The following is a 19,708-nucleotide window of genomic DNA, read 5'->3' as shown; positions in this document are numbered from 1 at the left end:
GGGCATAGAAACATCAGCTATAATAAAGTGCCATTTGAATGCACGTCTGAGACCCAAACTTAATTGCAGCAGTTTTCTACCATATGTTTTTATCCTTGAATGATTTGCAGCAAACAATTCAAAAGCATTTGGACAATTTTGCTGATTACCCTTGACGGGAATGCACGAAACATCACTGCCCGTATCTATGAGGAACTTGGTATTCGAACTCTGATCATAAACACAGAGTCGATTTGTGGTGTTTACCAAACACATCTTGCTACCACTCCCATCGTGAGTGGTAGCATTCACTAGTTTTTTTTTTCGAACGTACACGGTTGCCTGCATTTGTTTGCTTTTTCCCCGAAACGATTGTGGTAGAAACAGAAATTTGAATTGCCCCGAGTCGGTTGCCTGTTTCTGCTATCATTCCTACAGCGGGAATTAGACCGTTTTCTAAAAGGCGAGCGACCCCTCTCTTCAGATAATTTCTCAATTTGCAATGTCAACTGCGAAATCTGGTGTTGCAAGCTGCTAAGAGTCACAGGTGACACAGCGGCAACTGCTTGTTCAGTCCCAAAGATCTGGGGAGCTTCGCAAGTCACCTCGTGCACCTTATCAGCCAATATCGCGAGCTGTGGCAACTTTTCATTTGATGCCAGCAAAACTGATTGAACATTAGTTGGCAATCTCTGCAACCACAAATTCTTTAAGAAGTCATCACTTAATTTATCCCCAGCCAGGTCCCGCATTTGCCTGAGCAAACTAGAGGGTCTGTGGTCCCCTAACTGCAATTCACTCAATAATTTTTTTACGCGTTTTCCTTCTGAATCAGCGAATTCTTCTATAAGCCGCTGCTTCAGGGCTTGGTATTTTTCTGTAGCCGGCGGGTGCAAAATGATATCACTCACATGACTCAGTGTTTCCGCGTCAATGTGGGCAACAAGACTGAAAAATTGGGTGCAATCGCTCGTTATACCAGACAAGACGAAGGATGCCTCGACCTGAGTGAACCAAAGTTCAATATTTCCCCGCCAAAACGGTGGTAATCTTAACGCTATTCGACTAACTTCCGCGGCTTGCTGTTCGTTTACAGACATATTCCGAAAAAATGCAAGACAAAATTGGGGGTGGGGGGGGGTGGAAAGGGGGTTATCTCTCTCGGTCACAGAAATAGAAAACTCACCTCTATTCCAGCTGCGAAGTAGAAATCCGACATTTAGCGTCAGTCTTGAAAGTATCCATTTGCACCAGAAAATGGAAAACAATCGCTAAGGTAGCTCGAAACAACAGCAGGCATAACTAAAGTCTCGTAGCAGCACCAACTCTAACTCCACATTGATATGGTTGCGTATTTACAGTTCACCGGGTCACCACTAAGGACGCTGGAATGCTTATCCTTTAAAACTATTTATTTTTGTAAAAGATCTACATGAACATTAAAAACTGAGCAAAAGGCTACAAAAACATTAAAACTTTTAAACAGTAAAAGGTAACATTTGAAAGGTTCGCTGTCGGGCGTAACACCTGGTCGCAAGCTCTCCAGGAACAACCTCGCTTCGATGGAGCGCACGTGAGTTAACTCTCCTGAGCAGAGTTGAGTAGCGCGCGTGTTCGCTACTGATTGCGCTGATCAACTGGAGCTGTAAAACAGAGGAGGAGCTGTCAGAGGAGTTCCGGAGTTCACTGACCTGGAGTCCCCACAGTTGTAATAACTATGCAGAAGTGTGTACCTTGGACAGTCCAAGGTACACCACTTGTATTGGGTTCGAGGTACACTACTTGGTTATAAAAAATAAAATAGCTGACCATCATGTCACAGTTAGGCCTACCTTCGTTTCTAGAACATGGTGTTATAGCTAGAAAAATACTGTATAATGCATGACCTTTATTTCATAATAAACAATATTTATTTCATAATAAAAAATATATTAAAGTATCTGGAAAAACTTACTTTTGAATGGTATATTTCTTTTTTTAATAATACTTCCATCAGATGAGCTTTCAACAAAATAGAAAGGTATGCAATGAGACGTCTAGTGGCAAATACTTTAACTACACATAAGGCTATTCAAATATTTTAATAAGCAGAGCTATAATCAGTCTAGGTTCAAGGTACACATATGTCCGAGGTACACCACTTACCCCTAATAATAATTATTATTAACATAAATATTATTACTCTTACTATGAAAATTACTTCAGAATGTGTTTGTAAAATAGACTTCATTTCAATAACAACTACTAAATCCTTCGAAAATTGAATTTTTTTCCCTGAAATGATCAGAAGCAAGAGAACAGACGCAAAAAATTGTACAAAATGCGGCAAAGTATTAAGGTTTATTGTGACAACGATTGAAGTTAATTGTGAATCATTAATGATGGTTTACTGAAATAAACTTCTTAATGTATTTGCGTGTGCTGTCAAAAATAATGTAATAGTATTTGTATTCCGCAGGTATTTAGATTTATATTTAACAAAGAGCAAAGACCCGCTGAAACTTGGCCAAGTTTATCGGAAAGCTGTTCTGAGAGAGTTTACAGATGACACTTTTAAAATTCAGAAACCGAGGGAACCATGGATGGGTATCCTGGGACCCGTCCTTCGGGGTGAAGTTGGCGACATACTGAACATCATTTTCTACAACATGGCTTCGCACCCTGTGTCCATACATCCTCATGGAGTTCGATATCAAAAGATTCATGAAGGTAAATACAGTAGAACGTCGAGAATTAGAACGACGAAAATCCGAACGCACCCTTATGAAGTTTGAATAAATTTTCTCTTTATATTCAGCACGCAATAAGAGTTAATTTTTGTTAAATTTTGTTAAAATATGTGATTCTATGTGGTATTGCTATGCATTATATTGTATGTTATGTAGGGGAAACCTGGGCAACGTGAATACCTGAAGTTTTTCTCGATTATTGTCGTTTAGTTATAACTGGAGAAATTGAAACAAATGTTTTTAATCACTCTTCATTTAATGAACTTGCGTAATGCAGTAACGGTTGTCCTTAATATTAATTAAAATTTTAGCTATAAGGCCAGCTTTCAAAAATGGCAAGATTATCCACTTTGCCCAACACCCCGGGTAAAGTGGATTCAGTACTAGGGCAATGCGAACAACAGCATTATTTGTCATAAAATTAAACATTAAAAATAAAATAACCATCGAAAGTTAAAGGAACATATTCAAAAAACACTTTTTGCTACAATGCTAATTATTGTAGTTGTTACAAACAAAGAAATTGAATTTAAAAATGAAATAAACTTTGGAAGTTAAAGGGACATATTAAAAAACTTTTTTTTTTTTTTTTTTGCTACAAGCTAATTATTGTAATTATCACAAATAAGGAAATTGAACTTAAAAATAAAATAAACATCGAAAATTAAAGGAACACATTAAGAAGCATTTTTGCAACAATATTAATTTTTGCAGTAATTATTATAACAAACAAAGAAATTAAACTAAGAAAAATCAACATCCAAAATTATCAAAGCATATTAAAAATTTAAAAAAAAAAAAAAAAAAAAAAAAACATTTTTCTGCTACATTACTAATTATTGCAGTTACCACAACACTAAAAACGATTCAGAAACGTTCCTGGAAAATAATAGGCAGCTGATGTGCCCAATTTCAGTCAGTAACATATCCTACAAAAACCAGGAACGTTTTCTGATAAAAGTCAGTAACCTTTCTGAAATATTAAGAAATCTCCCCTATTAAAATCAGTCGTGAACCATCTAGAAAAATTAAATAGGTTTAATTTATTTGATTAGAACCTTCCTGATTTACCAAGAAAGCTCCAGAAATATTACAGCAACCACGGCCAAGCTACGCGAAAATTGCAAGCAAGAACCAAGCATATTTCTTGCCTGCAATTCCTGCCTCGCAAAGCTGTAACTATCCAGTGACTTATTTTCTCCCATTGGAAGCTTAGTCAATCCGGAAGGGCAATAAACAATCTGAAGCCGATACACTTAATAAACACGCTCCGTCAATATTTAATCTGGTAGCAAAAAATATTTTTCACACCAGTGCAAGGTCTGCATTCGTGCATCTTTTAGGAATTCAGGAAACTTTTTTGCGAAGATACTTGATTTTTTGGGGAAATAGGTGAAAACCTCTGAAATCACGAAACGTTCCACGGAAATAACCAGTAACGTTTCGGAATTTTTTTACAGTGAAACAAAATTCATCACCATTGCTGACACATCTGAACAACACTGTTCGTGACACCACTGAGTACAAATACGACATTGTATGGTTTTCCGTTGACTGATCATCTTTTTCAAGGTACATTTCATCACAGAAAATTCACTTTTTCAAATTTCTTTCCTTCTATCTTCGTATTATTCTATTTTGCAGTTTTATGTGTTGTGGCAGAGATATTTGACTTAGTCTTTTTGGTAGTAGTTATTTTAAAAGTTTTTTGAGAAGCTTTAGTCGAAACATCATCTAGTGACTTCATGACAGTCTTTCTTGCTTTATCAAATTTTTGCTTCTGATTTTCCTTTAATGGAGTTTTTGTCAGGAGTATAGATGTTCGTAGCTTGTTCTTATTGGTTTAGCAGGCTGAGGAATTGGTAGTAAAATTTAAAGACTACGGTATTTTTAGAATATCCAGGTTTGGATGAAGCGGCGGGAGCATCAGTGCCATGGATTCCAGGGGAGTCCCTCCCCCCCCAACCCAGGGGAGGTTTCAGACCCCATGGGAGTATAAGTCTTCAATGGTAGGATTGTCCTGAGACCACAAAATTTAAATACTAGTTAATATGGTATCCACTTTGCCCTTCAGGTACATTTTTGAGGTTATCACAAATTACTAAAAAAACCAGAGCGTCTAAACTCGTCGTCTACGGATAGTTGAAAGCTACATAGTCATGCATCCAATCCTACTCATAACAAAGAACCTGCCACAAATAGTATTAAAGTTATAAACAAAACACATACCTCTGCAAATTAATATTATTTTCCCAAAAACATATTCTGTCCGCTCAATGGCGCCGCGCGACGCGAACTCGACCCGACGTGTTTGCCGCACATGGAGTGGCAACAAATGACATTTGCTATGACAACGCGGCTGCCGGACAACGAATAATTTGGGAGTTATAGGCAATATTCGCTCTGCCCGGAGTATCCACTTTACCATGGTTTCCCCTACATACAAATTGTTTAGGGTCTGGTGGGGGAAAGTGGTCATTCGTCAGATAAATGGCTATAGCTTGGAAATAAATGTTCGAATGAACGTGAAAATTTTATTTTAGAATAGGGCAGTTAGAAACTACATTTTGAATACAAAATTTCACATCTGGCAAAATTTTATTTGGTAAAATAAAATACTTTGTGTGAATATGAAAAATTTCAAAATCTGAACACCTCTTTTAACTTTCTTAGAAAATTTTGTTTGTTAGAATTATGAACAGATTGACTGCACAGGAAGCTTCCTACATGTCTCAAGAACTCTTACTCATTAGCAGTTAACTGAATCTAATTTGGTTAATTTTTCAGAACAATTTAAGTAAGATGGGGTAAAGTGGTCATAATGTTAGGCTTAACGAATATTGGCCTTCTAACGTCACGTAATCTTTAGAGGCAGACACAAATGAAACATTAATTTTACTTAATATTTATAGATTTTACAGTAAATAGGGTTAAATATACGAGTATATGCGTATGCATGCGCATATACTCGTGTAGGCACGTATACATACGCATTCACATAAATGCACCAATAAACGCGTAGCATATGGGTATCTGCAAGTATTTTTTGTCTATAAAGGTATACGTTCGACTATACACGTATATATCCGTTTATACTCGTATATATACGAACACTTATTTTCTCAGGTAGACACGTATATATGCGTACGTACTCATAACTCGAGTAGACACTTACGCACAAACATATGATATACACGTACACAGGGTAAGATTAAACTCTTGGGCAAATTCTTAAAAGATGTAAGAAGGGAGTAGAAGAAACAAAAATCATAAGAAACATATGGTCACAAACACAACGCTGACGCGCTATATGCACGCAAAGCCAGAAACTGAGGGATGCAAAACAGGTCACAAATTTATTACACTAAGACAATTTTACACAACATTTTAGATCTTAAGAAAGTGTTAAAGTGATTGATGAACTTTGAGGCCGGTTGCTGTATACATGCGTCGTAATCACAATGCACTCCCTGTTGCAATAATGAGACTTTTGAAAAACTTTTATCAGTCGCTGTGCCTTTGTTGCGATGCGTGGATTAGAGCTACTACAGGTCGTAACTTTAACATCTGCTCTAAATATTTCTTAAAAACTAAAATGTTGGTTAAAATCATCTTTTTTTTTTTCTTTTTTTTTTTCCAATTGGGCTGTACAAGAGACCCACCTGAAGAGGCGTCTGGGTCATAACCATAACTAGCATGTTTCCCTAAAATGCATCAGTTTTTATGTGTCACCATTAAGGCGCTGATGCATATGACACAGTAGTTTTTTGACGCTCAGTTTCCACCAGGTAGAGGCACCTGCGCTCTCTTTGATGCGACATTGCACTAGGAATTTAATTTTTTCCTAGGGAGTTCTAAGCCAAACATTCAAAAGTTTTAAGCCCTAGGGATCTTTTACATGCCGCATATTCATACGACATGTGCGCTGATGATTTTCTTCATGTCGAAAATCCACCGCCCGGCATCCCCAGTTCAGAACCTGGGTCCACAGACCCGCAATGCGAGCGCCTAACCATCACGCCACCAGCCGGTCAAGTAAATCATGTTTGTGTAACAAATTTTTGGCCTGTTTTGCATCCATCAGTTTCTGGCTCAGTGTGCATGTAGCGCGTCAGCGACCATAATTTCATTATGATTCTTTGCTTCGTATCCTCTCCTCTCACACACCCCTTTGGTTTTTGCCCCCAGACCTTGGATTCACTCTGTAAGCATATATGTATATTAGGGGATATACCTGTGTATACATACATGTACTGATATAAACGTAAATGTACGTATATACGTCTATACTGGTACATAATCGTGTTTGCACGTAAACATACGTATATACTCGTTGCTTCTATATGTATGTACGTGAGTAGACATGTACAAACACGAACTGGATATATCCACGAAATAACTCGTGTATACCCGTAAATGTATGTATGTATACCTATATATGCGTATATATGTCTACTATACACGCATATACTCAGGTATGCATGTATATACTCGAGAAAGAAGTGCATACACGCATATGATGTTCGTTTATACGCGTAGGGGAAACCCTGCTAAAGTGGATACCCCGGGCAAAGCGAATTTCGCATATAACTCCCAAATAATTAGTTGGCCGGCAGCCGCGTTTTCATAGCAACGGTCGCCTGTTGCCGCTCCGTGTGGGGCAAACACGTCGGGACGAGTTCCCCTCACGCGACGCCAGTGAGCGAACAAAATATGTTTTGGGGAAAATAATATTAGTTTACAGAGGTTAGTGTCTCATTTATAACTTTAATACTATTTGTGACATGTTCTTTGTTATGAGTATGATTTGATGTACGATCATGTAGCTTTCAACTATCCGTAGACGACGAGTTTAGGTGCTCAGGTTTTTTAGTAATTTTTAGTAACCTCAAAAATGTTCCTGAAGGGCAAAGCGGATTGGGTAAAGTGAATACTATATTCACTTTGCCCGGTCATGACAAGTCACTTCATCCGAACCTGGAAGTCCCTAAATATTAAGATCTCAAGACAATACTACCATTGATGACCGTCCTTATACTCCCATAGGATCTGAAACAACAGAATAAATTCAAGGTAATGATGTTCCCGTCGCTTCACCCAAACCTGGATATTCTACGAACTACTACATTCATTCAGTTTTACTACCTATTCCTCAGTCTGTTAAACCAATAACAACACGTAAAAAAAACTACAGATATCTGCACTCCAGAGAAGTACTCCACTAAAGGACAGTCCAAGACAAAAATTTGAAAAATCCAAAAAGACTGTCATGAGGTAACTAGATGAAGTTTCTACTAAAGCTTCTCAGAAGACTATTAAAAAGACCAAGTACCAAAAAGACTAATCAAAAATCAATGCTACAAAACATAGGACTGCATAAGAGAATGATAAGAAGAAGGAAGTAAAGAAATTTGATGATGTAAGGTGCATTTTCTATGATAAAATGTTCATTGAAGAAGATGATCAGTCAATGGAAAACAGGATACAATGTACTCAGTGGCGTCATAAGGAGTGATCAGCATTCGAATATGGTAATGATTTTGTTTGTGAGAACTGCAATAATTAGTATTGTAGAAGAAAAATGTTTTTTTTTCTTTTTTATATGCTTCTAAATTTTGGATGTTGACTTTTTTTTTAATTTCTTTGCTTGTTACAATAATTACTGCAATAATTTGAGTATTGCAGAAAAATGCTTTTTAATATGAGCCTTTAATTTTCAATGCTTATTTTATTCTTAAGTTTAGTTTCTTTGTGTGTAATAACAACAATAATTAGCACTGCAAACAAAAAAATGTTTTTAAATATGTTCCTTTTATTTTCGACGTTTATTTTATTTTTAAATTTAATTTCTTTGTTTGCAATAACTACAATAATTACCATTGTAGCAAAAAAATGTTTTTCGGATATGTTTCTTTAATTTTCGATGGTTATTTTATTTTTAATGTTTAGTTTCATGACAAATAATGTTGCTGTTCATTTTGCCCTAGTAACGAATCCACTTTACCCGGGGTGTTGGGCAAAGTGGATATTCATGCCATTGTTGAAAACTGCCCTTATGTCTAATAGTGTAATTAATATTAAGGACAACTGTTATTGCAGTACGCAAGTTCATTAAATGAAGACTGATTATAAACATTTGTTTCAATATCTAAAGTTATAACTAAACGACAATAATCAAGAAAAGCTTCAGGTATTCACGTTGCCCGGGTTTCCCCTATATACTTGTATATACACGTGACACGTATGTACTCGTTTAGACACGTATACTGTAAGCAATCACGTAGAAATGTTTATGTATACCCGCATATACTTGTAACTGTAATCGACTATAATCGAAATATACAAATATTACGGTTATTTATAACGGTTTTGCATCTATTTTAAACTGTGACCACTTTACCCCATGCTATGACCACTTTCCCCCACATCATGGGGTAAAGTGGTCATAAATACATAGGGAAATGAAAGTGTTATAAAACTACTTAAAATAATATTGTTTTTTCCCTGAAATTCTATGTACCGTGTTCTTTAATAATGCAATGTAAAATAACAACAAAAAAAGTTGAAGTGTTTAAAGAATTTATTGTATTTATTACCCACCTAAGTTGAAAACCTACGATTTTATGACCACTTTACCCCACCAGACCCTATTATTTTATTTGACCTAATGGCCTACTATTTTCCTACACGGTATTTTCTCGGTTATTTTTGAAACTCCGAACAATTTGAAAATCCGTACTGCCTGTGTCCCCATTGGTTCTGATTTGTGACGTTCTACTGTGTTATGTTTCTGCTATGAATGGTGCTGATTAATCTGACCGATTTATAGGAGTGGAAAATCATTTTAAATTGCTGCTTTAATTTTTAAATCTTTAAGTATTCTTTGAACATGAAACCAAGATGAATAGATTTTTTAGCAAAAAATGACTGTAACTGTCAAAAACATAAAGTGGATTGCCTTGCCAAATTAATGTGGACACTCAGAAAATCCCATGATTTCCTACTTTATGTACTGATGCACTTCAAATGATTCATAACTTAATTTTAGTGATGATTTTATCTATGCAAATAGTTATTTATTTTTTGTTTTGAGTGAGCAGTTTTTTAAAAGAATAATGATTTTAATTTCAGTTCTAAAATTCGTAAAATTTGCAAATTACTTAATTACTAGATTTCATCCCTACTATTCTAATGTTTTTATGTAAATCCTAACCCCACAAGAAGGCCTAGTGCCAATAGTTTCACCGATGAGAGGCTTTCTTTGCAAATACTTCCCTTTTTTTCGGGATAATTTTTATTTTATTTCTAAACAATTTAGGCAAAAGTACAAATCTTTTTTCACAGAAATCTACACAGAATATTTGTTATACATAATTTCTTGTTTGGTCTTAAGGGGCATTATATGATGACAACACAAGTGATGATGAAAAAATGGATGATCGCGTTCAACCAGGCAGTCGTCATGTATACAGGTGGCTAATGAACGAACATGATGCTCCAACAGAGTCGGATCCAGATTGCTTGACGTGGATGTATCATTCACACAGACACGGCGAAACAGAACTGCATGCAGGACTACTTGGTCCGTTATTGGTATGCAAAAAGGGTAAGATTTTTGTTTTCTTTTCTACTTAAAAAACAACTGCGAATAAGACACATTGTTATTCTTATAGAATATCTTCCTGCTATATCTCAAATTACATTTATATTTTAAAACGAATTTTTTAAACACCAACATAGTTGTAAAAAAAGATTTCTTGTAAACTCAAGTCAAAGTTTGCAACTCTGAATGTTTTTCAACAATATTGCATGGAATAATTCAACATATCTTAAGTTAATAAGTTTTTATCTAATATATCTTAAGTGCTTTCAGTTATCTGATACTTAGTGATATTCAAAAATGAGTTCATGATGAAAATAGGCTTTGATTACTAAACATGACAGCTAGGCCGTGGCCTAAGGCTTCCAAGTTTTAGTGGTCCCAAAAGACTAAAATCGTTTAACTTTTTAATTTATTATTTCAGAAAGAAAATAAAATTAAGATTTTTGTCCTTCATTTACTTCCCTTCTCTTCTGCTTACTTAAGTTGAGGGCGCTCTGCCCACAATCGTTTAACTTTTTAATTTATTATTTCAGAAAAAACATAAAATTAAGATTTTTGTCCTTCATTTACTTTCCTTCTCTTCTGCTTACTTAAGTTGAGGGCGCTCTGCCCCTCAACAAGTATTTTGACGCAGTGTTAAACACCGCAATGCACCAGAAGCCAGAACTTCTGGTTCCGTGTGAGTGTTTCTGCTTATAAGGATTGACTACAGAGGGCCCAGAAAAAGATATTCGGACTATGGCTCACAATATTTTAACCGAGCCATCGATCGAAAAATGAAACATCTTGATTTTATTTTCTGAAACTGGTTTTGCATAACAAAATACTATTCTCAATATCCATCAGTGATCCTCAATGGATAGGGTGAGGATCATGTTTGTACAAAATGTTTTGCTAAAAAATGTCACTATTTATTTTTTCATCAGTTAAATTTACTGACTACGAAAATTCATCCTCCTATGTTAAGTTAATCTTAAATCATAATATGAGGTCACGATGTTAATATCGTCGCCTCAGAGCAACAGCATTATTTCTGGAATTAGATATCTTAGTGTTATTTCTGGGATTAGATATCTTAGTTTTATTTTTGGGATTAGATATCTTATTGTTGCTCTGAGACGACGATTTGATGTTAAATTTTCATTGATATATTCCATTAAAAACTCGTTAGTCGATTTAGTTCCAAAAGTTAAACTCAATGAAAAATCTGGTTGAAAACTAAAAGTTTGCTTCAAAAAAAAATTAAATCCGAAAAAATATTAACAACAGTAATGTAATGGCACCAATAATAGACATGCTTAAGACATCGCTCTCAGGTTAATTCAATTTTCTGACCCTTTAAATGTATTTAGATCTATAAAACTCTTTTTCTGCCATGCAACAACATCTCATCTCACGTTTGGCTGCTTCTGGATCCTCTGAATTAGTCAATTCTATTTTTATTTGCTGAATTTCGAAGAAAGCTCCGAACCCCAGTAACAGACACCGAAAAATCTGATGATACCCATTAACAGACAGGCTAAAAGGATGAGTAACAGACAGGATGAATAATAGACAAAATTCCATTTTTCTCTTAAAAATTTGCAAACGTTCTTTATTTCTAGTACAAAAGCCTTTAAATTCAAATGAACACTAATTAAGTACCAACGGAACTAGAAAATTTTCTTCACAAAAAAAAAAAAAAATTCTCATTTTAAATTCAAGTTATGTTTTTCGTAATCACGAGCGAGTGTGTGTGTGTAAGAGTGTGTGTATGTAGGCGTGTGTGTGTAGGTGTTCGTGTGCGTGTGTAGGTGTTCGTGTATGTGTGTAGGTATGTGTGTATGTATACTTATGCAACAGTGTGTAGGCATTTATGTGTGTAAGCATGCGTTTGTGTATGTATGTATGTGTGTGTGTGTGTGTGTGTGTGTGTGTGTGTGTGTGTGTGTGTGTGTGTGTGTGTGTGTGTGTGTGTGTGTGTGTGTGTGTGTAGGATATAAACGCAACCTGGAGACTGTTTTCGTGGTTACTTTTGAATTAGACAATGTGAGGTTTTCACTGATCCGATGAGAGATTGAAGGATTCCGTTAAGGAAAAACATTGTACCATGATTTCCCAGGTCTTCAATCAGTAAAAGAATTATTTATCCCCAATTCCCATAAGAGCAGCTGCACATAATCTAAAAATTTGTCTACTAATATCGGAAACCATGCTTTAGATGATGAGGCTATCCAGAGTACCAGTATTTTCTCCTCGTCCTTTGAAAGCACTGGATCTGGACCCATCCTGCTTATGCTAGGATAAAAACCTTTCACATTGTTCAAAGTGTAACTCGTGGGACTCTATTTTTCCTTGTTGAAGCGGCAACACTCATACCATTACTATTTACATCCAATAAGGCTGTTTGCATCTGTTCTTCACTGTAACGGGGGGGGGGCATGCTGAATTGAAAAAAAAAAGGTGTATTCACTATTCTGAGGTTCCAAAAAAATATGGCATGAGTAACAGACACCCTTTTGTAACCAGTAACAGACACCCTGTCTCAGACTAGTCACGTTGTTCGATTTTCAATACTGAACCTGTAGGCACAATCAAATCAATGAATAACCTCTTCTAAAGCAAAAAAAAAAATAGGAAAAAATGAAAAGGGCTTCAAGGACCAATAACAGACATGGGTGTCGGTTACTAGAAAACTAGTTTTCTGGGGATGAGTAACAGACATAGATAAAACTCACATTAGAAGTGATTTACATGAAAAACGATGAGAAAACCGAAAAGAGCATAGTTCAAAGTTTAAAAATACCTCCAGTATGCAATCATATCGACATTTTGCAATGCAAAATGATGGTTGAAAGCACTCACCTTCTTAGCGTAAACGGCTAGCTGCAGCATGAAACACCACCTAACCTCGAGGTAGCTATTCATAACCTTCCACTACTGCCGAGCAAATACATACTGACTCATGAAATTCACTCTGATGACACTAGATGACTGCCCCATATTCATTGGCCACAGCAACATCAGTTTAACCCGCCTAAAATTCTTATTATTTAAATCCAAACTTATGACTGTCTGTTACTGGACCCTTGTCTGTTACTGGTGCCATCACCCTATTTATTACTGAAATGAAAGTCTTAAACGTAGCACTATGATTCATTCATTAAATGTTTACATCTAGTATTTCTTTTTTATAAAAGCGTAAATGATTCTTCTTCTATTGACTTTCGTTGGTGAAGTTGTTTTACTTTATGGTATAAATATTTTGCATTTTAGGAACACTTTCAAGTAAAAATATTGATCATCGTATCGTTCTTGTTTTCATGAACTTCGATGAAAATAAAAGCACTTATATTGATGAAAACATTGATCGCTACGCTCCGGAACTCACATCAGAAGAGAAAAAAACCATAAAGAAAGATGCGGAGTTTCGAGTAAGTCAAAAAATTCTCGATTATCCAGCAGAAAAGAACAAGTAATGAAGTTTATAAATTATGTATAAGATTTTTTGAAGTAATTTTTTTTTTTTTTTTTTTTTTTGAAAGCAGATGTACAACAGGGCTGTTGTAATTTAAGTTAGATTTATGTAGTTTATCCAGTTTAGATTTATGTAGAGTTCTTTCTATTAGACTTAAGACAGTGAAACTTGGTATATAGTGCAACTTAAGACTGTTGGCGCTCTGACTTGGAGGAGTCTAACTCAAAATCAGTTTAAAACGAGATAAGCGTGGGTTGCTTTAATCAAGCGCTGGCGAAATAAGATTTTTTTTTTCCTTGAAGCGTCGTAGTTTAGTTACAATAAAAAAATAACTCCGGCTCCTTACTCCCAGATAAGGTGCAGATTATGGAAGTTTTGGTTTGCTTATCGCGTTTAGTGTCCTCATCATTTCCTACGTATTTAATGTTTTAAACTATTCCACCGCCATCAGTGCTGAGTAACATAATACATGGTACTACCTGACACGTGCGAAACATTTGCGCTTCGCAACGGTAATTCAAAAATCAGATTTTTTTTTCATCGGTAATTTTTTAAAAAACAACCACAATGTGAATTTTTCATTCATATTTTGCAGATGACGGTGAAAAATAAAACTAAATGATGCCTTATTTTTGTAATTTTCTGAAATATTGAAGGAAGCACCGACCAAAAAAAAAAAAAAAACTCTTGAGAAATATGCTGACATTTAAGATGCTAACATAGAAGTTTTCTTCGCTGATTTTAATGCAATAGCACAATTGTGGTTCAAAATCCGGAAATGAGTAGATTACATATTCTTATAAATTTAGATCAAAATTAATCCGAGAAAAAGAAATTATTCAGAAACAACAACAATTCTAATGATCGAACCCACGACCTTCGCATTTTCAGTACGACGCTCTATCTAGATGGTTGATACTTTGTAACTAGTGGTAATGCGTATAATATATGGGTCATTCTTCAAAAAGTGTAACTTTTCTGTCACACGCCTTTTACAGTAAAAACTTTAAGGAACAATTCATTTAACAATTATTTCTAATTTCATCAAAAATATATCTATTTAAACCTGCCAACAATGTTTTAATAATAATTTTTATTTTAGTATATTTTTTAATTCACAACATGTGAATTCTCACCTCCGTGCCATGCCACCCTTCTGTGACTGTTAATGTTGCTTAATAACTTGTTGAATTAAAAGTATATACTTATTGATTTATTATTCCTTTCACAAGTGTCTAAAATACTAATTGTTTAAGTATATTAAATTTTTTAATACTGTGTTTTAGTGCATTTTAGTTGGACAAGATTCCACTTAAGTTAATAGTAATAGTTAATAGTACTAATCAACTTAGTAAATTTTTCCACAACATAAATTCTCACCTCCGTTACCTAAACACAAAATGGCATTTCCTCATTAACACATGGCAGTAACGACATCAAATTTTATTTTCCATGATGCAAGGGAGCTAGCTCCCTTGTTTATTTTCAGCCATAGTTGAAGTTGTGAGACTTTTTTCGAAAAACAAGGAGATAGATTTTGCTTTAAAAACTTAGTGTGGTTATTCTGACTTCTCACCTCCGTAAACTCGAATTTCAGGGATCTAAATTAATGTAAAAAAAGAAGTGAACATGTTTTCATATGTTTAACATGTGCAGATTGTAGAAACAAAGAAAAAATATTCCCTGAAAAATGTATCTGTTAGGCCTATATTAATGGCAAATTCCTTACATCCGTAAATCTCACCTCCGTGACAGACCTTATCAATGTCTTTATTTCTGAGGGGAAAATAAATGATGGAGGGGAAATACATCAATAATAGGCATTCTACCAAAATTATAAATTGCCAGTATATCCTCAAATTTACTAAATACTATTTTTTAACATACATTTGAGACTACTAATTAAGCCGTACTTGAATTAAGAGAGCTTAATATTATGTTCCACCTAATCCTTAAAATAGCTGATTGTTTGCACAATTAACAAAATTATTAATTTGATATTAAATTGGTCTCGATTTTTAAATATATTTTTTTTTATTTATTTATTTCCTTGAACAAGGCATTTTTATTTTTTTTTTTTTTATTTGTGAGTAAAATAATTGGAACTTAGCTGGACCATTGTTTATGGTTACTTCTAGTAGGTAACACTTTCATATAAGAATAAAAAAAAAGGTTTCGAAATTGAAAAATATTTGCGTTCAGAGGTTACGTCTTCTGGGGAATGACAAATATACAGAAAAACTTCACATTCGACTAAATTAATTGAGCATGCTATTCCCATATTAATTTCCAAACTCAGGGTTGTTTTTAGAGCAAAATAATATATAAAAAATAACTACTGAAATTGAAACAGTAATAACTTATTACATAACACATGAAATAGTAATAAAAAATTAAAGCCAAACGCTGATTTTACTATTTTTTGACTTGGATTTATTAACGTTGAACTATTTTCGTTTCCATTGTTGATTCTTTTTTTTTTTTTTTTTTGTTTTGTGCCAGGTCGACTGTCGTAACACGTTTTGAGAATAAAACAACTTTTGATTTATTTTATTTTAATTTTTTCATTATTTTCTGTGTTAGCTATTACTTTACCGATCAAAAAGAAATTTGTTGAAAACAGTCAAAAGATCAAGTGAAATGTGATTCGTCATTTTTAATTTGCATATCGCGAAAACAAATAGGCATCTTAATAGTCATCAGGCAAAATATCGAATTTTATTTCGTTGAAGATTGATAACTCTTTCTTGCCGAAAATAAATAAATAATTGTTTGCTCTTGTTCCATTGCTATTGTTTCGAACGTTCGACCTAAATTATTAACAGTTTTGTTATTTTTAAACTTACTCTCATTTTTCAATTTCTCTTTGTAAGATATTAAACATGATTCCAAAAAAAAAATTGATAAAATTGCTGAGACATAGGAATAAAATAATTCAAAAAATAAAAAAATATTATTTCTTCACACGGCGATGAGTAAATAAATTATCTTTTTCATTGAAATAGGAGAATAATTACGATGCATGAATCAGTGTGGTAACATTAGTGAACATTAGAAAAGAAAGCAGGCATTTACAGACCGCTCATTTTTAGACGCCTCTTGAAGCATATTTTATAACAGCAACCGGTGATTAAATGAGAATTTAATTTCTGGTCACTGGGATAAGTAATCTTCCTTTTCACGAAAAACTTAATAGCAGGTATGTCATACACTTTTATTTTATTTTAAAAAAAATATTCCATTTTCAGAAATAAAAGCAAAACATTTAGCTAATAAAGGTATTAACCTTTAGTGTGTTCACATTAATAAGATTTGAGTGCTTTGGAATATTTAGCCAAGTCTAAATCATTCGACAACTTTTCATTTTACCTTTGTATTCCTAACTAGCCACTAGAGAGCAATTTCATTTAAATCAAAAAATAAAAAAGTGTTCCCATAGTCAGGGGTGCCCACAAGAGAGGGCAGTGTCATGCACACAATCTGCTATTGAGTTTTTGGAGGATATTTTTAAGGGTAATTTTTCTTGTCTTGGGAGAGTCCTCGTTCTAGGGGACTTACGCAGTAATTGCAACACCATTATACTGTTACGGGGAATAGCACGCCTGCTTTAGTTCAACTTTAAAAAATCTGATTAAGTTTTTTCAAATTACACTCTCTAAATGTCAAAAAGCATATCCTTTATTCGCAACTCCAATAAACTATAGGGGGCGCTGCAGCCACTGTCTAATGGCGGATGAAAAAGGTAAAACAATCGAATGCTGTAACTTATAACTTGCTTTGACGCTTAGTGAATAACAGTAATTTTTCATCATGTTTGTGGGACGCTTTCTTTTCTATTCTTCTGAAATTACGTTACATCATAAACTGTCTGAAGCCTGTAATTTACCCCAAAGAAAACACGTGGAATGGAATGCTTTACCTTTTTCTTTAGTATTGTTAATCATCGCAAGGTAGCGTATTCGAGCTCAGGAGTTGCGAATTCAACCTGAAGGGGATATAAATTTATTGAAATAAATTTAAGAGCCATTAAATGCATAAATAATAACGGCAAGATTAAAAATTCATGTTGTATGTCATAGGCTTCCAATCTCATGCACACGATCAACGGATATGCATTTGGAAATCTTCCTGGACTACAATTCTGCACCAATGACAGAATAAGCTGGCACCTGGTCGGTATGGGAGATGTCGTCGATGTGCATACAGCTAGTTTTGAAGGGCACGTGGTACAGTGGAATGGGCACAAGTAAATAACCGATTTATTACTTATCGTGAATGAATACTTGCAAATAATAATAATTTTATGTAAGAAGTTGTCGCTTCCAGGTGTGTAAGTTACAGACAGCTCGTGAAATGCCTTTGCGAACCAGATCTGTGGCTTTATTCGCTTCTAATTGAAACACTGTATTTGAATACAACAAGTTGATTGTTGATGTTTGTTATATTAATCTTGAAAATCTGAAAGAATGTCCTTATTATCATTTTTGAAATAATTAATAGCTGTTCACTTACGTAAAACAATTTTTTTTTATTTAGAAATACAATAGAACCCTAAGATAAATAAATATCTTTGTGCTGAACAGTAAAGTAACGTAAAGTAACAACGTCTAAAAAGCACAAATTCACAGATTACTGCAGACATATGTTTCGGCGTTTCAGGAAACGCCTTTTTCAATGCAAAACGTAGTGAGCTTATGGTTGAAAAGTCATCCGACAAAAGATCGGATGTCTTTTCATGATCGGATGTCTTTTTTGTCGGATGTCTTTTCATCCATAAGCTTACTACGTTTTGCATTGAAAAAGGCGTTCCCTGAAACGCTGAAACATATATCTGCTTTTTAGACGTTGTTACTTTACGTTACTTTACAATAGAACCTTGTTTATCCGGCACCCGTTTATTCGGTTCTCCGGTTAATCCAGACCCAATTTGAAGAGCTTTAAAAAAAGGTTTATATTTATACAAATAACAATTTTAATTATGATAACTGAACTATAAGTGCCCCAAACATTTGCTTTTTATTTTGATTCAATATACAACTTCTTCATAGAACGCGAAAGAAAATTATAGCAATTTAACGAACATCATGGCGTACTTGAAGCGTCAGTCCGGCATTCGTCACAAAACATTGTTTTTCGCCGACATAAAAGGTACGTCTGCTTATTTCTGTACCTCAGAGCAAGAAGGACGTAAGTCACACTATGGTAATTTTACAGGAGAGAGGGGGAAAAAATTCTGGCGCATTCCAAGGATGGGATGTGCGTTCTTTCAACGCTGGTAAAAAATTGAAAAAGATTTTTTTTTTTTTTTTTCATTACGTTCACATGGCTCGATGCGGAATAGGCATCTACACACAATGCACTAATAAACGGAAAACCGCAATTTTTGGACTTAGGTCAATCTGGCTCTGAAGTACAGATTCAAAGATTTGTTTTGCATATTTTACATACTACCCGGATTATCCGGATTTTGGTTTATCCAGAGTACCTTCGGTCCCAGTTAGTACGGATCATCTAGGTTCTACTGTACTTGTTTTAATTGATGAAAAAGGTTAGTTAGGATAGTTTGAATTTTAAGTCAAGTGATAACGAATGCCACTAAGTTACAGTTGATATTCGGATAAGCCAGTTGATGTCCTTGTGAAGGAACTTTTCGTATTTAGTGTTTGGTTTTCGCACAAAAGCATATTATCTTTATTTATCAAGATAGTAAACTGACATAAGACCTCCTAGAATTGAACTTTCCAAATTTTGCACCCATTGTATGGTTTAGATCTCGGTGATTGCCATATTTCAATTAGAAAAGTTTAGCAAAGTCGTGTAATAATCATTCAAACAACGTTTGAATATCAGAGCCAATTTTTTAAGTTTTTCTCAATACCATTTTTTGTATCATGTTTTTGACTTTATAATTATATTTCTTCACAGAACTGATGACATAAA

General features: G+C 34.5%; 1 protein-coding gene across 1 annotated transcript; it reads left to right on the top strand.

The window, feature by feature from the left end:
- Positions 1 to 2,627: 2,627 nt before the first annotated feature.
- Positions 2,628 to 19,707, top strand: LOC129216184 (hephaestin-like). Its single transcript, XM_054850368.1, has 5 exons — positions 2,628 to 2,688; positions 10,102 to 10,314; positions 13,567 to 13,724; positions 18,817 to 18,916; positions 19,694 to 19,707. The coding sequence occupies exons 1-5, from the start codon at positions 2,628 to 2,630 to the stop codon at positions 19,705 to 19,707; spliced, it is 546 nt and encodes a 181-aa protein (XP_054706343.1).
- Position 19,708: the final 1 nt, after the last annotated feature.

This window comes from Uloborus diversus, chromosome 1 (genome assembly GCF_026930045.1).
Source record: "Uloborus diversus isolate 005 chromosome 1, Udiv.v.3.1, whole genome shotgun sequence".
Taxonomy (NCBI): Eukaryota; Metazoa; Arthropoda; class Arachnida; order Araneae; family Uloboridae; genus Uloborus; species Uloborus diversus.
The sequence above is the reverse complement of the archived record's forward strand: the minus strand, read 5'-3'. Positions and strand labels throughout refer to the sequence as shown.